Source organism: Dipodomys spectabilis, unplaced genomic scaffold (genome assembly GCF_019054845.1).
Source record: "Dipodomys spectabilis isolate Male_0828 unplaced genomic scaffold, ASM1905484v1 ptg000019l, whole genome shotgun sequence".
Lineage (NCBI taxonomy): Eukaryota > Metazoa > Chordata > Mammalia > Rodentia > Heteromyidae > Dipodomys > Dipodomys spectabilis.
Window position 1 is genome coordinate 14,073,139 of NW_024870696.1, and position 18,295 is coordinate 14,091,433.

Here is an 18,295-nt window from a genome sequence, read left to right on the forward strand (position 1 = left end):
CTCAAGTGGTAGGGCACTAGCCTTGAGATGAAGAGCTGAGGGACAGTGCTCATGCCCAGAGTTCAGCCCCCACGACTGACAAAAACAAAACAAAAAACCTTTCATCTTTCAACTTCTTTTTTTCCCCTCTCCTTTTCTTTTTTTTTTTTGTACCATGGTTTCAACTCAGGGCCTTACATTCTCTGGGCTTGTTTGCTTGGCTTGGCTGGCTCTCTACCTCTAGAGCTACACCACTAGCCTGGCTTTTTGGTTACTTTTGTTGGAGATAGAATCTCTTGTCCTTTTTTTGTTGTTGTTAGAGATGAAATCTCTTAAGAAATCTCTTTTCTGCCATGACTTGCTTCCAATTCTGATCTTCCAGACCTCAGCTTCCTAATATTACAAGTATGAAGTATTACAAGCATGAGCCACTCCTCCTGGCAGTTCTGTGTGTGTGTATGTGTGTGTGTCTATATTGCTTTATCCTATTTATCCTTCTACCTTCTAGTTGTAGAAGGTATCTTTGTCCTTAGAACACTGTCATTTCTCTTGTATGTTTTTCCCTTGAAGAAGATATATTCATTGGTATGCTTTCAAATCATATTTTTATTTTGTCTCTGTATTTTAGGTACCTGTAATCTAGTGAAAAGGGCATGAATATGCACCATGACTTTTCATGGTCCTCTATCTGTATAAACTATTCTCTGTGCCTAGTAAGGAATCCCAGATAAAATGAGGAGAAGAAGCTGAGTGCCAGTGGCTCACGCCTGTAATCCTAGCTACTCAGGAGGCTGAGATCTGAGGCTCTCGGTTCAAAGCCAGCAGGACAGGAAACTCCATGAGACTCTTATCTCCAATTAACCACCAGAAAACCAGAAGTGGCGCTGTGGCTAAAGCGGTAAGGCATTTGCATTGAGCTGAAGAGCTAAAGGACAGCATCTAGGGCCAGAATTCAAGCCCCATGACCGATCAAGAAAAAAAAAAAGAGAACAAAATTTAAAAGTTTGCTTATTTACTTTTTGTTTGAAAGGATGGTTTGCCCAAAGACTGAACCAATTTAAAAAAAAAAAAGGTGTGGGGGGGGAGATAAGAACATCTATTCATTACTGGAGCAAAGCCTCAAAGAATTGAATCTGGTCAGAATGAAGAAGGATATCTATTCTACAAAAATTGAAGAAAAATAAGTAAGAGTGAGAGGGGTAGAAGGGGTGGCATATATATGCATGGTATTATATGTAAACAAGAGTTGGTTATTTTTATTTTAAAACAAGGGGTATGATGAGCATATAGGGAAAAATCATGGGCTTAAAGAATTTTGAAGAAGGGTTAGAGAATGTAGCTCAGTGCAAAAGCACTTGCCTAGAATGCTTAGGGTCTTGGATATGATCCCCAGCACTGCAAAGAGAAAACAGAAGAGGAGGAGGGGAAAGAATTCAAGCAAGGTGCTCGTAGCTCATGCCTGTAATCTTAGCTACTCAGAAGGTCGGCATATATGAGGATCACAGTTCATAGCCAGCCTAGGCAGGAAAGTCCATAGGACTCTTATCTTTAATTAACTACCAGAAAACTAGTAGTAGAGCTGTGGCTCAAAGTGGCAGAGCACTAGCCTTGAGCACAAAAAATTAGGGACAGACCCCAGGCACTGAGTTCAAGCCCCATGACCACCACCACCAAGTGCAAAAACAAAAATTAATTCAGTAGAAGGCACTTTAAAGAATAAGGAGGAAAAAACTCAATGAGGACCCATAGGCAGTTTTAAGCAATGAATTTATAAAAGTTCCAATTTGCCCTGCTGTTATCTAAGCAGTCAATGGGGGTAAATAATGGAATGGAGGTAAAGGGACTGAAAACATAGGAGATAAAATGGGTAAATGAGGAAAAGTAATTGTTTATGGAACAGGCATTAGTGACTGAAAATGAAGGAACTAAGGAACATGAACTACGTGAGATGAAAAAACAGATGTTAAAGGAGTAGAGGAGCAAAAATGAAAAGATGGGATAGAGGCTGGCTATGGTTGTATACACCTCCAATCTCAATTATTCCAGGGGCAGAGATAGGGAAGACAGAGTCTGGGGCTAGCCCCAGGAAAAAATGCACTGTACCCTATTTGAAAAACATATGAAGCCAAAAATGGCTGGGGCATAGCTTAAGTGGTAGAATACTTGCCTACCATGAGCTATCCCTGAATTCAACCCCCAGTACTAAAAACAAAAAAAAAAAAAAATACTGAGAGACATGGCTTAGAGACTATTTTAAAGAAGAGCAACCTTAGGCAATGAGTATGGTCATCAGAACATTAGACTAAAACAAGGGCAACTAAGTCATCCAAGGTAAAACAAAACATTGATAGAGTAAATTCAGATTGGGAGTCAGGAGTCTAAATTTTCAATCAACAGACAAGAGATCAGTTAATACAAATAGGTATTAAAGTAGAATGCATTATTTTATACTAGATCTTAGAAGAAGATTCATTTTGCAAAAATAGTGACTCAGATGAACAATGCTATCACTGGGCTTTAGCCTCTTGCCTTTGTTTTGTGCCAGTATGGGGCTTAAAATCATGGCTAAAGCACTGTTCTTTAGCTTTTATGCTCAAGACTGGCACTCTACCAATTTAGCCACAGCTCTACTTCCAGCTATAATTGGAGATAAAGAATCTCACAGACTACCCTATCTGGGCTGGCTTTGAAGCACAATCATCAGATCTCAGCCTCCTAAGTAGCCAGGATTACAAACCCAAACCAATAGCACTCTGCTGAGCCTCTTGCTTTTGTTTTTTTGAGGGGGAGGTGGGGGGTGGGTAGTAGGTCATGGGGCTTGAACCAGATCTGGGCCTGAGCGCTATCTCTGAGTTCTTCAGTTCAAGGCTAGCACTCTACCACTTGAGCTACAGTGCCACTTCTGGTTTTCTGGTAGTTAACTGGAGATAAGAGTCTCATGAACGTTCCTACCTGGGCTGGCTTTGAACCTTGATCCTCAGATCTTAGTCTCCTGAGTACCTAGGATTACAGGTGTGAGCCACTGGCACCCAGCTGCCTCTTGCTTTTTGAAAGCAACCTTTCATTGCTTTTTGCCTCTCTCCATCTCCCACTATAACATAAATTAGCCTTAGTAAGATGCTTCTGGTAGTTGTAAAAAACCTAGGAAAAAAATCATTCTCTGAAAAAGAAGCTAACAAAGCCATGAAACTATTCATGCTTAGACTAAAGCACACTAGAATATTTGGTTTATTATAATAAATATAAATATATATTATATATGCAATAATAGAAAACTAAAATCTCCTCTAATTTAATAACAGTATATTAGTAGTATGAATGTAATTTTCACACTAAACAAAGAAAGAAAAATCTAGAAAGTAATTTTAGGCCTTTGATATTAAATAAAGTTATAGAGTAGAATTTGTTCATTCAGTGCTATGGTCTGTCCACTCCAAAAGTCATGGTACAGATTAATCCCCATTGTTAGGTATGAAGTGGGAAGAGACTTTATCTAATTACAGTGTTAGAATCAGGGCCATTAGAAGGTGATTAGGATTAGTTTAAGATTCATCAGCATGGAGCCCCAGGACTAAATACTAAGGGGGAGAGAGACTAGAAGACATGTGGATGGCGCCTCACTTGCTTCAAAGTGATATTTTGTATTGCCTCAGAACTCTGCAAGCAAGAAGACCTTTAACACATAGAGTTGTTTTACCTTGGACCTTCAGAAACAAGCCAGTTTTCTTGAAAACCTACCTAGTATGTGGTATTATTGCATTATTAACAATGGGAAACAGATGAAGAAATCTATTACTGTTCAAGGAATAGATCAATACATCTAAAAGGCATTCTAGTTATTAGGGATGGAAATTCAGCAGCGTGATACTCATTGTATGTAAGGTTTTTCCACAATCTGAATAAAATGTGCCTCTGAACCTAACTGGCTTTGCTTTGATTCTATTTTCATGAAATAGATTATCTGAGTATCAACTAGATATCAAAGGAATGGTGATACTTAAAGGCAGTGTTCTACAGCAGAGTTTTTGAGGTTATTTTTTCATTATAAAATTACTGCTTACTAATGTATATTTGTACATTTCAACACAGAAACAAAATAAACAGAAGTTCTAATATTTTTCTCTCAGACCATAGGGCATTTTGTAAGTGCCACTCTGGAATGTTCTAGGCAGGAGTGTTCTAGGCAGTGAATAAGCATAACATCAGCCTAAGTCAAAATCTGGAGCTCTGAAATTTGATTCTTATAAATGACAAAACCAGCATTCTTACTCTTGAGGTCCTACAAGAAAATCTGACAATATGAAGTTTAATAAGCACTGAGTTGCTAGGAGAATTCTTATTCCAGCTAAACAAAATATTCCTTTAGAACAACAAGGAAAGCAAAGCCTCAACATGAATAAGCTTAAACAACGACATTACAGAATTTATTCTGTCCTAGCTGTAGACACTGTCTCTTAATATGACTACTTACCTGAATAAAATGTGTTGATTTTGGCAAGTTCCTTTTCACAGGTTTGGAAAAATTTTTCTTCAAACTTGGCAAAATACCTCTTTACTGTGTCTTCATCTGTAACTGAAAAACAATGTTTAAATTAAATACAGAAGGCTAATTGGGATAACTTAGGGAAGTCAAGACTACTGTTATTACCATCTTAGTAGTCAAGATGACAAAGGCATATATTTCTTTTTTTTCTTTGTGTTTCTAAAATTTTTATTGTTACTACAAAGATGATATACAGAGAGGTGCATTTTTGAAGAAAATGAATTATGAACCATATTAAGAGATTAACCAGTATCTCTTCATAGGAGCACAAACTTTTGATCAATTAATTAAAGATAATATTTTGACCTGGCAGATGGAAAAGGTGGTAAACTACCGGATCTGCAAGTATTTTATTTTATTGGTTAAAAATTAGAAAAAAAACACATCAGAAAGAATAGTGTACAGAAACAAATTGAATAAATGTGGAAATTCAGATTAAGATAAAAAGAGCTTCTACTCATTGATAAAAAATGGGTTACACAAGAAGTCTTTCTTAAGAACTACACAAAAAGCAGAGAAGATAAAAGATGATACCTTCACAAAATAAAATGTTTCTATTCTATAAGATACTTTATAAACAGCTTTTTTTTGAAAAAGCAGCAGACATGAAAAATACATTATCTGCGGTTTTCTAAAACAACACAGGAGACTCAAATGCAAAACATATTTCAATTTTTTTACAAATCACTAAATAATATCCAATTTCATAAGAAAAATGGAAGGAGAGCTGGGAAGGTGGCTCAGTGGTAGAGCGCTTGCCTTGCATGCATGAGGCCCTGGGTTCGATTCCTCAGCACCACATAAGCAAAAAGAAAAAAGCCGGAAGTGGTGCTGTGGCTCAAGTGGTAGAGCGCTAGTCTTGAGCTGAAGAGCTGAGGGACAGCGCCCAGGCCCAGAGTTCAGGCCCCACGACCGGACCCAAAAAAAAAAAAAGAAAAATGGAAGGATCAAAACAATTCACAGAAAATGAAATAATGGCTGACAAAGAAATAAAAGGATATTCAACATCCAGACATCATATAAATGCAACTTAAAAAACCACAGACTAATATTTAAATTCAACTATTTAATAAAATGAACTGTTTTTAAAAATCAAAAATAAAATACAATATTCAACCACTATAACTGAAAAGATTTTAAGCTGCTAACATTTTGGCGATGATGAAGGTAAATGAATTCTCCCTTATGACAGATATATGAGCTTGTAAAAACTTTTAGGAAGATAATTTGGTGGTAGCTTTTTAAAAATTCAGTATTTTCAATGCTACATGTAAGCTGGGTGCCAGTGGCTCACACCTGTAACCCTAGCTATTCAGGAGGATGAGATCTGAGGATTGCAGGTCAAAGCCAGTCTGGGCAGAAAGTATGTGAAATGCTTATCTCCAGTTAACCACCAGTAAACCAAAAGTGGTGCTGTGGCTAAAAGTAGTAGAGCCCTAGTTTTGAGATGAAGAGCTCAGAGACAATGCCCAGGCCCAGAGTTCAAGCCCCACCACCGACCCCCCCCACCAAAAAAAAAAAATCAGTGCTACATGTAGGAAATACATGTTAGTGGTAGAATGTCAGCCTTGAGCAAACAGGCCCTGAGTTTAAACCCCAGTACCGGGACAGACAGACAGACAGACAGACAGACAGACACACATACACACACAAATCTCTACACAAATGCATATTTGCAGGAGTGTTTACATACCATTGCTTTTAATGGTGATAAAGAAAACTGATGGTCAATAAAGGGGAGTGGTTAAATGAATTGTGATACTATTATATAATACTGTAGTCTAATCCAGTACATGAGAGATGTATGTACAGGAGTCACATGGGCTGGCATCCACTTCTGAGACTAACTAGTCTCAGATTAATCTCCTCAAATTTTTCCCAATGATCCAAAACATGAAAGCAGAGGAGACCTGTGGGAGAAGCCCCTTGTCCTGCTTCTTCTGGCTTTACTCCTTCCCCAACCACAACAAAAAATAAAGAAGCTTGATTAAGAAAACTAAACACTACAATTATGACACTGTAGCAGTCATTATTAAAAATTCTTTACAAATAACATAGTATGTATAAAATTATAGAGGAAAAGAATTAAAATGCACAGCCTGATTCCATTTATGAAAAATATATGTAAAAGTTAAAAATATTCTCTATGCATTCACAAAAAAGAAGATTGAAAAGAGGCTACCAAAATGTTAACTGTGGATGTCTCCTTTAGGCATAAAGTTACAATGTCTATATTCATCTGATCATATAAATAGTGTCTATCTAAATGAACTCCTGGAAATGGAAACAAAAGGTTTCTACTTCATTGTTCTTTTTGTTTGCTTTCTGTCTTATTTGTACATTTATCTGTCTTTGGGAGGATGGAGAGACAAAGGGTGAACAAATGGAACAGTGATACTCACTAGACACTATGTTGAAAATGAACTATACAACTATAGAACTATACAAGTGGGGATGGGAAGGAAAAACTGGGAGAAAGCAAGGGAAGAGGTGACAGGGGTGACATTGTCCAAAAGGAAATGCACTCATTACCTAGCTTATGTAACTGTATTCTCTCTGCACATCACCTTTATAATAACAATATGTAATTTTTAAGGGGAAAAATAAAAGAGCAGTAGATATGAAAGGGAATCTCATTTTTGTTATCTATAATTATTGCATTGTTTGAATTACTATGAAATGATATTGATGTATACATTTTTACAAATGTATATATTTTACAAATGTATAATATTTTACAAATATTAACAAGAAGAAAAAAAGGAAACATGTCACATTTAAAACTTTATATATAGTAAAAGGCTAATCAATATAGTTAGTTGGAAAGAATTTATCAGAATGTAGAGGTATAGAATGATTAAGCCATGTATATTTCATTATACAATTTGGCAGAATGCCTATTCACAGAACATCAACTTTTCTTGTAAGATACTTCCTATACTACCTGCTGAATAATGTAAGAAAACAGTTATTCTGCATTTGAGAACCAAAGAATCTCAGCATTCAAAAGCCAACTAGCTCACCTTATTGTGTAGATAAAAAGATTGAGAGGTTCAGAGAGCCTATAGACAACATGAGTTTCCCCTCCATCAACAATATTATTAAAAAGATAAATGAAAACTACAGAGTAGGAGAAAATTCATGTATTTAAAACTTTGTTTCTGAAAAGGGACTAGTAGCTAGACAACAATAAAAAAAAAAAAAAAGAGAGACAACTTTAAATACTGGGCAAAGGCACGGATTGGGAGGAGATCTTCACTAGCCATACAACAGACAAAGGTCTCATATCTAAAATATACCTGGAACTCAAAAAATTAAATCCCCCAACAACAAATCCTCAAAGAAACAACTGCCCAATAAGTAAGTGGACTAAAGACTTACAGAGAAACTTCTCTGAAGAGGAAAGGATGGCCATTAGACACATGAAGAAATGCTCAACCTCTCAAGCCATAAAAGAAATGCAAATCAAAACAACATTGAGATTCCACCTCACCCCAGTTAGAATGGCTATAATCAAGAACTCTAATAACAACAGATTCTGGAGGGGATGTGGACAGAAGGGAACCCTACTGCATTGTTGGTGGGAGTGTAATCTTGTTCAACCACTTTGGAAAGTAGTATGGAGGTTCCTCAAGAGACTCCACATAGAGCTCCCCTATGACCCAGCAATCCCACTTTTGGGCATTTACCCGAATGATCACAAAAAAGACCATACTAAAGCTACCAGCACAACTATGTTTATTGCAGCATTATTTACCATAACTAAGATATGGAAGCAACCTAGATGCCCCTCACTAGATGAATGGATCAAGAAAATGTGGTATATATACACAATGGAATTCTATGCCTTCATCAGAAAGAATAACATTGCCCCATTTGTTAGGAAATGGAAAGACTTGGAAAAAATTATATTAAGTGAAGTAAGCCAGGCCCAAAGAAACATAGGTCCCATGGTTTCCCTTATTTGCAATAACTAGTATATGTCTGAGACAAGCAGAAACGGTCAGATAAGCTGATGTTAGGTGAAGTGAACCCCAAGATAAGGACTCAAATGGTTTTTCTTTCTTTTTTTTTTTTCATTTTAAACAAGAAGCTTATTTAAACAACAAGATGCTTGACTTGAAGGGAAAACTATCAAGGATTCTTTTTTTTTTTTTAAGAGTGATTTACCCCTACTTAAAGACAGATTGCCCTACATGTAACAGCTATGTACAAAAAAGTTATAAAATTGTCCTTGGTTTTACAATGATAAATGAAAACATTAAAATTCTCCAATCAAACAAGGTATGCAATGATTTTTGGGTTTCTCTCTCTCTTTTTTTTTTTTTTAAAACAGTGAGCAAAATAACTTACTGAAATATAAAGATAAAAGCTGAATGCGCATGCCACGAATGGAGAAGGGGGATATTTTCACAGGACCAGTATTTTTCCCCATCCCATCTCCATTTGATGTCAATCAAAATATATCATTGGCCATTTAGTTTAAAAGAAAAAAAAGAAGAAGAAAAAAGAAAAGCAATATGCAGTTATTTTATGTACAATAAAGGAATGGGGAAGGGGAAAATGAAAGAATAGAGAAAACTATACTGTAGTAGTGAGGATGTGGTGGAACCAAATTGCAGTTTTCTAATTAAGAAGGTATTCTTGGTCTATAAGAACAAAGTTCTGGAGCAAAGTAGCAGGTAGACACCTCCTGTCTGCTGCTGGAACACATCAATTGTATCTTCATCCTCCATTTCCAACTGTGCAGGTGTGTCTGTTTCATTGATTGGCTGCTCATCAAATCGGAATCTGATCTGCCTCATTGACAAACCCTGTCGTTCACAATAGGCTTCCATTAGTTTACTAAGTGGTGTGTATGCCTCTTCATCTTAAACTGCACCACAGAACCATCCTGCCCCGCCACCTTCAAATTAATATGATCGTTGTTCTCAGTCTTGACTCCTTCCTTGGGCTTTTCGTGGGCCATCGCGAGCACCGGAGTCTCTCCTCAGATGCCGCTTCACAAAAGAGGTCCCGGGTCCGCACCGAACGAGCACACAGGCAGCACCACAGCGGCTGGAGGAGGTGGCAGCCTCAAATGGTTTTTCTTTCTTGCGATTGTTTCTAACATATTTATATTTCTTTGTTGCTCTGTATGTCCCTCCCCCACGGTATAACCCCTGTTCTCACTGTATTTGATGTTGGTATAATTTGTGGAGGGGATTGTTTAAATAGGGATACAGGTGGACCCACTGCAACGATGTACAAGGCGTTATGTCGAAAAATGAACTTTGGCGTGGGGGGGGGGGGGATAAGAGTAGGGGGAAAGATGGGAAGGGGAAACAAAGGAGGAGGCAACAATGCTTGAAGAAATGTACTCATTACCTTGCTCATGTAATTGTAACCCCTCTGTATGGTATTTTCACAATAAAAATAAATAAAAATTAAAAAAAAAACTGGGCAAAGGATCTGAATAGACATTTCTCTTAAGAAAACTTAGGAGTAGGGCTGGGAAGGTGGCTCAGTGGTAGAGCACTTGCCTTGCATGCATGAGGCCCTGAGTTCGATTCCTCAGCACCACATAAGCAAAAAAAAAAAGCTGGAAGCGGCGCTGTGGCTCAAGTGGTAGAGTGCTAGCCTTGAGCTGAAGAGCTGAGGGACAGCGCCCAGGCCAAGTTCAGGCCCCACGACTGGACACCCCCCCCCAAAAAAAGAAAACTTAGGAGTGTCCTCTAAGCACATGAAAGGTGTACTTTACCATCAGTTTCAGCAACATGAATATCAAAACCACAATAAAATGCTATCTCCCATAGTCAATAGTTATCACTATAACATAGATGTAACAAGTGTTGATAAGGATAGAGAAATATTAGACCTCTAATATAGTGCAAATAAGTAAAAAAGTACAGCAACTTTATACATTAGTTTGGCAGTTCCTCAAAATGTTAAATATGTAATTACTGTAAGATTCAACAATAGTACTTCTAAGTTGCTCCTAATGGACTACAATCCTTTCTGGCAAATTAAGAGATTATCAGAGGGTGGGGATCAGGCTCCAGTGCATTTGGCTGCCAAGGGCAAAGCCCTGAGATCAAGCCTCAGTTACTACTTCTCTTTAGTTGATGATATTAATTTAAAAGATAAAGGATGACAAAACAGAGAGAACAGCATTTTAGGACAGAAAGACGCTCACGAAGTAACAAGCAAACAGTAGTGAGATGAGATTAAAGTCACCAAGATAGACAACAGTCCTTCCACATACAAACAAAGGCCTTGTTAAGAAGTTTGGATTTTATACTGAGTGCCATGAAACTTACAGAAGAGTTTTAAGTCCTCAGTGTATAAATAGTAGGAATAGTTCTAGTTTCACTAAATGATCATTTAAAACTGTGCTTCTGAGGAAATTAGGAATGCAGATGAAGAAGAATAATTCTACCTTTAATCAAGTTTTGAAATAATAAGGCTGTGAACAGAATTAAACTGACATTTTTCAAAAGTAGTAGTTCTCAATGTTAAGCTATGTTTGCTGCCCAGACAAATGGCAATGTCTGAAAACATTTTTGATTGTAAAAAGTGGACATTTGAAAGAGTGTTAATAATCTACATCTGAGAGAGTGTTACTAATCTAATGGGTAGAAGCCAAAAATACTACAAATATTCTTTAATGTCCAGGATAGCAATTCTTTCTTGTTCCTACAAAGAATTATCCAATCCAAACAAAGAATTACCCAATCCAAAGTATCAGTAGTACTAAAGGTGAAAAAGTCAGTCTCTTTTAAGACCATGTGATTTTTTTTTTGTTTCTTTGGTATGTTCTTCCCCCATGGTATGACCCCTGTTTTCACTGTATTTGATTCCAGTGCCCTGCATCTTGTATATACATTTTTTCTAATTTGGGGAGGGGAAGGGAAATAACAAAATGCTGAAACAAGGATACAGGTTGACCCATTGTAACAATGAGATGTACAAGATATTATGTTGAAGAGTTGAGGTGGGGAGGGAAGGGATGGTAGGAGAAAAACAAAGGAGGAGGTAACAATGCTCGATGGGAAATGTACTCATTAACCTACTCATGTAACTGTAACCCCTCTGTACAGTATTTTTACAATTTTATATATATATATATATATATATATATATATATATATATATATATATATATGGGGAAAAAAGAGGAGCTTTAAAAAGAAAAAGAGAAGCTTTGGGGGATGAAAGGTAAACAAATGAAGCAGTGGTGCTCAACAGATACTATGTTGAAGATGAACTATAATTCACCTTGTGGGTGGGGACGAGAGGAACAAACTAGGAGAGAGTAAGGGAAGGGGTGACACTGTCCAAAAAGAAATGTACTTGTTACCTGACTTATGTAACTCTAACACCTCTGTATATCACTTTTTTTGTTGTTGTTGGTCATGGGGCCTGAACTCTGGGCCTGGGCACTGTCCCTCAGGCTCTTCAGCTCAAGGCTAGCACTCTACCACTTGAGCCATAGCACTACTTCTAGCCTTTTCTGCTTATGTGGTGCTGAGGAATCGAACCCAGGGCCTCATGCATGTAAGGCAAGTACTCTACCACTGAGCCACCTTCCCAGCCCTATACATCACTTTTATATTAACAATTGAAAAGATACATTATATTTGAATAACTAAAACAAGTTCTATATAATAGCAGTGAGGGGCCAGTGGCAGCTGTTAAAGCCACTAAAGACCAATGAGATTTCTTTGAAGAATATTAAGCAGAGGGTATAGCAAAATGAGGGCATTTGAACAGGCAGTCTCTAAATCTCCTAACTCTAAATTTCCTATTCTGATAATTTCAAAACTGTTATTTTTTGTAAAATTCTGAGTCCCAACTTTTATCCTAAGAGATTTTAACCAGGTGTATTTTTCATATATTCTCAGAACACACACAAACACACACACACACACACACACACACACACACACACACACACACTTTAGTACATACTAGTGATATGTAAGTGAAATAAAATTAATCCCAATAGCACTACTTCTGATACATGCTAATTATTATTCCAGGGAATATTTACCTAGTATCTGTCCTGCTAGGCAATGAATACAATAAACAAAAACACTGACAAATAATTCACACAAGGGCATAATTCAATGGTAAGGTGAGCAGTATGTGCTAATCAGTGACTTTCAAATGATGGTTGGCTCTTATAACCTCCAAAAGAATTCTAAATTACTAGTGGCGCTGTGCCTCAAGTAGTAGAGCATTAGCCTTGAGTAAAAAAGCTCAGAGATAGCACCTGGGCCTCAAGTTCAAGCTCCAAAACCAACCAAAAAAAATTCTAAATTAGTCTTGCATATTTTTACATTATAAAAAAAGATTTTTAACATATTCAAATAGTTATAAAAATGCAGCTTCTGATGCAGTGTAATTAAAATGACATGATTTAAAGTTCATATCTGACTTTAAATGACAAAGTAATTTGGTGACTACCATTACTCTTTATCAAATATATAAGCTTATTACCAATAAGTTTATAACACTCCCTTTTCTTTGTGAACTTGTATTTTCATTTTACTCAGAAAACAGGATTTATCCTAATATATTTTTATGTCTTAAAGTCACTTATTAAACATCCTATCTTGGGTTGGGAAGGTGGCTCAGTGGTAGAGTACTTGCCTTGCATGCATGAGGCCCTGGGTTCGATTCCTCAGCACCACATAAGCAAAAAGAAAAAGCCAGAGTGGCTCTGTGGCTCAAGTGGTAGAGTGCTAGCCTTGAGCTGAAGAGCTGAGGGACAGAGCCCAGGCCCAGAGATCAGGCCCCACGACTGGACCCAAACAAACAAACAAACAAAAACAAACAAAAAAATCCTATCTTACCTTCTACTTTTTAAATATACATATATACTAAATTTTAAAATATACTTTTCTAATACTAGGTATCAAAATTTCTTCAGTATTGAGATTTCATTGTAAGTCCTAGAATACACTGCATTAAAACAACATATTTATCAATATTAAACACAAAGCATTACTGGAAATTTGAAAATCTCATTTAAATCAACAGAGCTTCTACTGATTATATGTTCATCAACAAAGTCACATCATTGCTAAAATGATATGACATTCTTTCTAGAATAACAAATATTCATTGTCTTCTAGAGTATTATGAAGACTGTAAAATGAGATACCAACAACAAAAAGACTAGTTAGGCACTGTGCTACTGACTAGGGATATAGTGATCAGGAAGACAAATTCAGACCCTGTACTTTTGAGAGAAAGCAGATACTAAAGAAGAGAAACAGAGTAATGAAAATACACAATGCAAGTGAGCATCCCATTATAAAATACTAATTATTTAAAACTAAAGGTCAAACAAGCTTTTCTCAGGAAGTAACACTTCAGCTAAGATATAATGAAGAAACCAAGGTATATTGGGAAGGATTAGGTAACACTGAAAGTTGAGAGCAAGGCTGCCTTGACAGGAAATCCAATATTGCTGACCAAATAAAATAAAGTACTATTAAAAAAAATGAGACTAAATAGAGTAGCATATGGCTGGGCACTTTTTTTTTTTTCCATTGGTTCTGGTGCTTGAACTCTGGGCTTGGGTGCTATCCCTCAGCTCTTCAGTTCAAGGTGAGCTTTATACTGCTTGAGCCACAAAGCTACTTCTAGTGGTTTATTGGAGATAAGTCTCATGGAGTTTCCTGCCCGGGCTGGCTTTGAACTGAGATCCTCAGATCTCAGCATCCTGAGTAGGTAGGATTACAGGTGTGAGCCACCGGCACCCAGCTAAGGCACTTTTTAATAAGTAGAGGATGAATACTAAGACTTTCATTTCTGGAAATAAAGGAGACTGAATAACCGGAGGTAACTTTCATACTCCAGAAAATCTAAAGATGCTCATGTTTTTCTCTCTCCTCCCAAATTCCTATGTTGAAGCTCTAATTTTCAATATAACACTATTTGGAAATGGGGTCTCCATAAGGTACTTATGTTCAGATGCAGTATTGGTGGTAAAGTTCTCATGATGGCACTAAAAAAGAGGGAGAGACATGAAATTTCTCAGTATGTGCAAACCAAAGAAATAATATTTGAAGGCATAGTCAGGAACCTCACCTGACCATGATTTTGGACCATCCTAATTTTGGACTTCCAATTTCTAGAACTATGAAAAACAAATACATAGGTCCCATGATTTCTCTTATTTGCAATAACTAGTATATGATTGAGACAAGCAGAAATGGTCAGATAAGTTGATGTTAAGCAAAATGCACCCCAAGTTAAGGACTCAAATGTTTTTTCTATTGTGTCTAACATATGTATAAGATATTTCTTTGTTGCTCTGTATGTCCCTCCACCACGGGATATAACCACTGTTCTCACTGTATTTGATGTTGGTATAATTTTGTGGAGGGGAAGGGAAAAAACAAATTGTTTAAATAGGAATACAAGTGGACCCATTGCAACAATGAGATGTACAAGATGTTATGTCGAAAATGAACTTTACAACTTTGACGTGGGGGGGGGGGAGGGAGAGCAAGAGGAAGGGATGGTAAGGGAAAACAAAGGAGGAGGCAACAATGCTTGATAAGAAATGCACTCATTACCTTGCCCATGTAATTGTAAGCCCTCTGGTAAGGTATTTTCACAATTTAAAAAAAAAAAGTTGGACAAAAAAAAAAAAGAAAAACAAATGCCTGCTGTTTAAGCCATTCAATAGAAGGCAATCTGTTGTAGCAACCTGAGCTAGACCACCAACTCTAAATGCATAACTAAAAGAAAGCAAGGGAAATTTTTAGAGGTCAAAAACATGAAAAAAAATAGAGAGAGAAAATTTGCACTAAAGTGAAAGACTACAGCAAGGATGACACCAGAGATACTAATGAAACAATTAAAAAATTATTTAAAGCATTTATACATAAGCATAGTAACAAACTTAAAACCATATTTTTAAGAAGAAAATACTGATTAAAAAACTAACTGATAGAGATGTTATTTGCTGTAGATAATCTGAGATACATTCTCTGAAAATAATTCCATGGCCCTACTATTGGAAACACCGAAGTTGATCTATTTTTTTTTTCTTCCCAATTTATCTATGTGTTCTTTCAATTCTGTGTGCTACCATAGTGTCCTTCATTAAATCCTCCTCCTTTTGGACAAATTCAACTAATACTTATTTCTATACCTAAAGTAATGGCACAGGAACATCACATCAATGGGGGTAAATTAATTTCTACCTAAATTAATGGTATCTGTTACCAAGTGAATCATGGCTTGTGTTTAGGGGGGCCATGACTAAAATTAACTACTATGTTTACAATATTTTATTTTACAATTTAAAAGCATATAAGCAAAAGAGTAAATTGATTAGAATAAATGTAATTCTCTTCATGTGATTTAGCTATTGCAATAATCTTTGACCCAGCCTATAATGCTAGCTAGCTACTTAGGAGGCAAGATCCAGAGGACTGCAATTTGAAGCCAACCCCAGCAGAAAAGTCCACTGGACTCAATCTCCAAACTAATGAGCAAAATCAGGGCTGGAGACATGGCTCAAGGAGTAGAGCACTAGTTGATAAAGCAAGTGCAAGGTCCTGAGTTCATAATCCAATACTCCTTCCCCTAGATCAGACCTTTAATTTGAGGTAGGAGGTATTTAATCCCACTTTGGCTTCGTCAGTGTCAAAGTAATCATTTGTTCTTTACAAAACAGAAGGATATGCTGTGTGTACTAAGGCTGTAACTCTGCATCCTCACTGACACTTTCATAAGAAATTTCATCTTTAGTGTTTAAAAAGCATCAGATTAGGGAAAATAGGAAAACAATGATTTCTAGACAACAGAAGAATAGGAATTCTCCTTTAGAAAAAGATAAAACCTATGCAAATGAAAATTCCTAAAACATAGAAATTTTAAGTAGAAGTTCCTAGATTGAACTGCAATCCTCAGATCTCAGCCTCCCTACTATTACAGGCATGAGCCATTGGTGATCAGTTATTTTTTCTTAAAATATTTAAACTGGTTCATTTATCTTAAAGAAAGTTAAGGCCTAGTGCTTCTGAATACTAAAATCTATAAGAGAGGAGATTATGACAGTAATGCTTTCCTGTTTCAAAATGCCAAGAACTAATTAGTATAGTCATATTGAAAGTGACAAAAGTTATTATTAGCCATTTTAAGTGTTGCTTTTTATTAAATATTTTAATTGTTGTTATAAAGGTGATGTACACAGGGTTTCTGTATCCCATTGCAAAAGTCAGGTAATGAGTACATTTCTTTTTGGACAATGCCATCCCTTCCTTTGCTCTCTCCCAGTTTTTCCCTCCAGTTCCCACCCCCAAGTTGGATAGTTCATTTTCAACATAGTGTCTACTGAGTGTCTTTGAGCTTACTGAAACATTTAATCATAAAAATTTATTCACAAGAGGAAGTAAAGTTCTTTGCTTTGGGAAGTTTCAGAGTATCACTATGAACAATAGCTTAGAGCCTTTAGGACAATGAGAAATAATTGCTACCAGAAAGGACTCTGACATTTGAACAGAGTTGAATAGATTCTGTCATCAGAGCTCTGAATCCCTGTAGCAGTCTATGTGCTTTGCATACTCACTAGTTTTACCTTTAGTATTTTAAAAAATTTTTCTAAAGGATAGTATACCTAAATTCTACAAGGTAAAATTTTGATTATGGTTTCATTATACAAAATCTTCATAAAAATCCTTTTTCACAAAAGAATTACATAAATGTAATCACAGTTACATTTCTAATGTAAACTCAGGTGGAATTTTCCCAAGAATTACAATAGACTTGAATGCCACTGTAGAGATTGAGGGTTTCATACAGAAACATAATTTCTGTTTATTGCACACATGAATCTTCTTTGAATGACAAAGAACCACCTCCATTTAGTAATAATATAAGGTCTCTACAAATTACAGTCCTCAAACAAAACAAAACTCTACAGTTATCCTAGGTTTTAGATCAAATCACTACTAACTTTATTTTTTTGTTAGCTTTTATTATATGAGGAGAGGCATTTCATTGTTACATCTCCATACTCATTAATCTTTAAAAAAGAAAAAGTTTCAGCCAGCTGCCAGTGGCTCATGCCTATAGTAAAAGCCTGAGAGGAATGCAAGTCTTCCAGCTAGACTGAAGAGAAAATGGTGTACTCTATTTCTATTCCTGAAATAAGTCTGTTGGTCTGTTAGTTTACTCTGTTTTTTTCTTCATCCTCTCTCATGACTCAGTTTACTTACACTAGGGAAAATGAGATCTGGGAATTGAGGTTCAAAGCTAGCACAGGCAGAGTAATCTGAGAGACTCTCATTTCCAATTAACCAGCAAAAAGCAATTGGAGGCCTGCTTCAGTCACAGCACCACTCATGAGTGAAAAAGTTGAATGAGAGCAGGAGGCATGGAGTTCAAGCCCTAAGCAGTACCAGAACACACAAAAATGTAAAATAAAAATAAAATTTCTTGTACTAAGAGTAATAAACCTTTGAAATTTACAAAATTATCACTACTCCTAACATTCATGACAATTTAAGCAATATTTTGGATTTTTTCTGTAAATAATTGTGCATGTGGTATTTAAAATTACAATGATTTCTATGTGGCTTATATGCTTTTATGTAATATTAGGAGCACTTCACCATGTTGTTATATAGTCTTAATTTTTAAAAATTTTTTATGGCTTCTCAGTGTTTTACTTTCTTTAATTTTTAAAAAATCTTTTGAAGATACTAGGGTTTTAACTTAGGTCCTCCAGCTTACTAGCCATGACATCAGTCCAAGAAAATTTAAATT

At 36.3% G+C, this 18,295-nt stretch overlaps 1 protein-coding gene and 1 pseudogene across 1 annotated transcript in view; both read right to left on the reverse strand.

Annotated features, from left to right (window-relative positions):
- Nucleotides 1-18,295, reverse strand: part of Xpr1 (xenotropic and polytropic retrovirus receptor 1) — a 125,138-nt gene that overhangs the window by 62,024 nt on the left and 44,819 nt on the right. Inside the window, exon 3 of the mRNA XM_042674554.1 lies at nt 4,451-4,552. Coding sequence (XP_042530488.1) covers nt 4,451-4,552 — 102 coding nt within the window. The remainder of the gene's footprint in view (nt 1-4,450; nt 4,553-18,295) is intronic.
- LOC122103862 lies at nt 9,136-9,491 on the reverse strand (annotated as a pseudogene).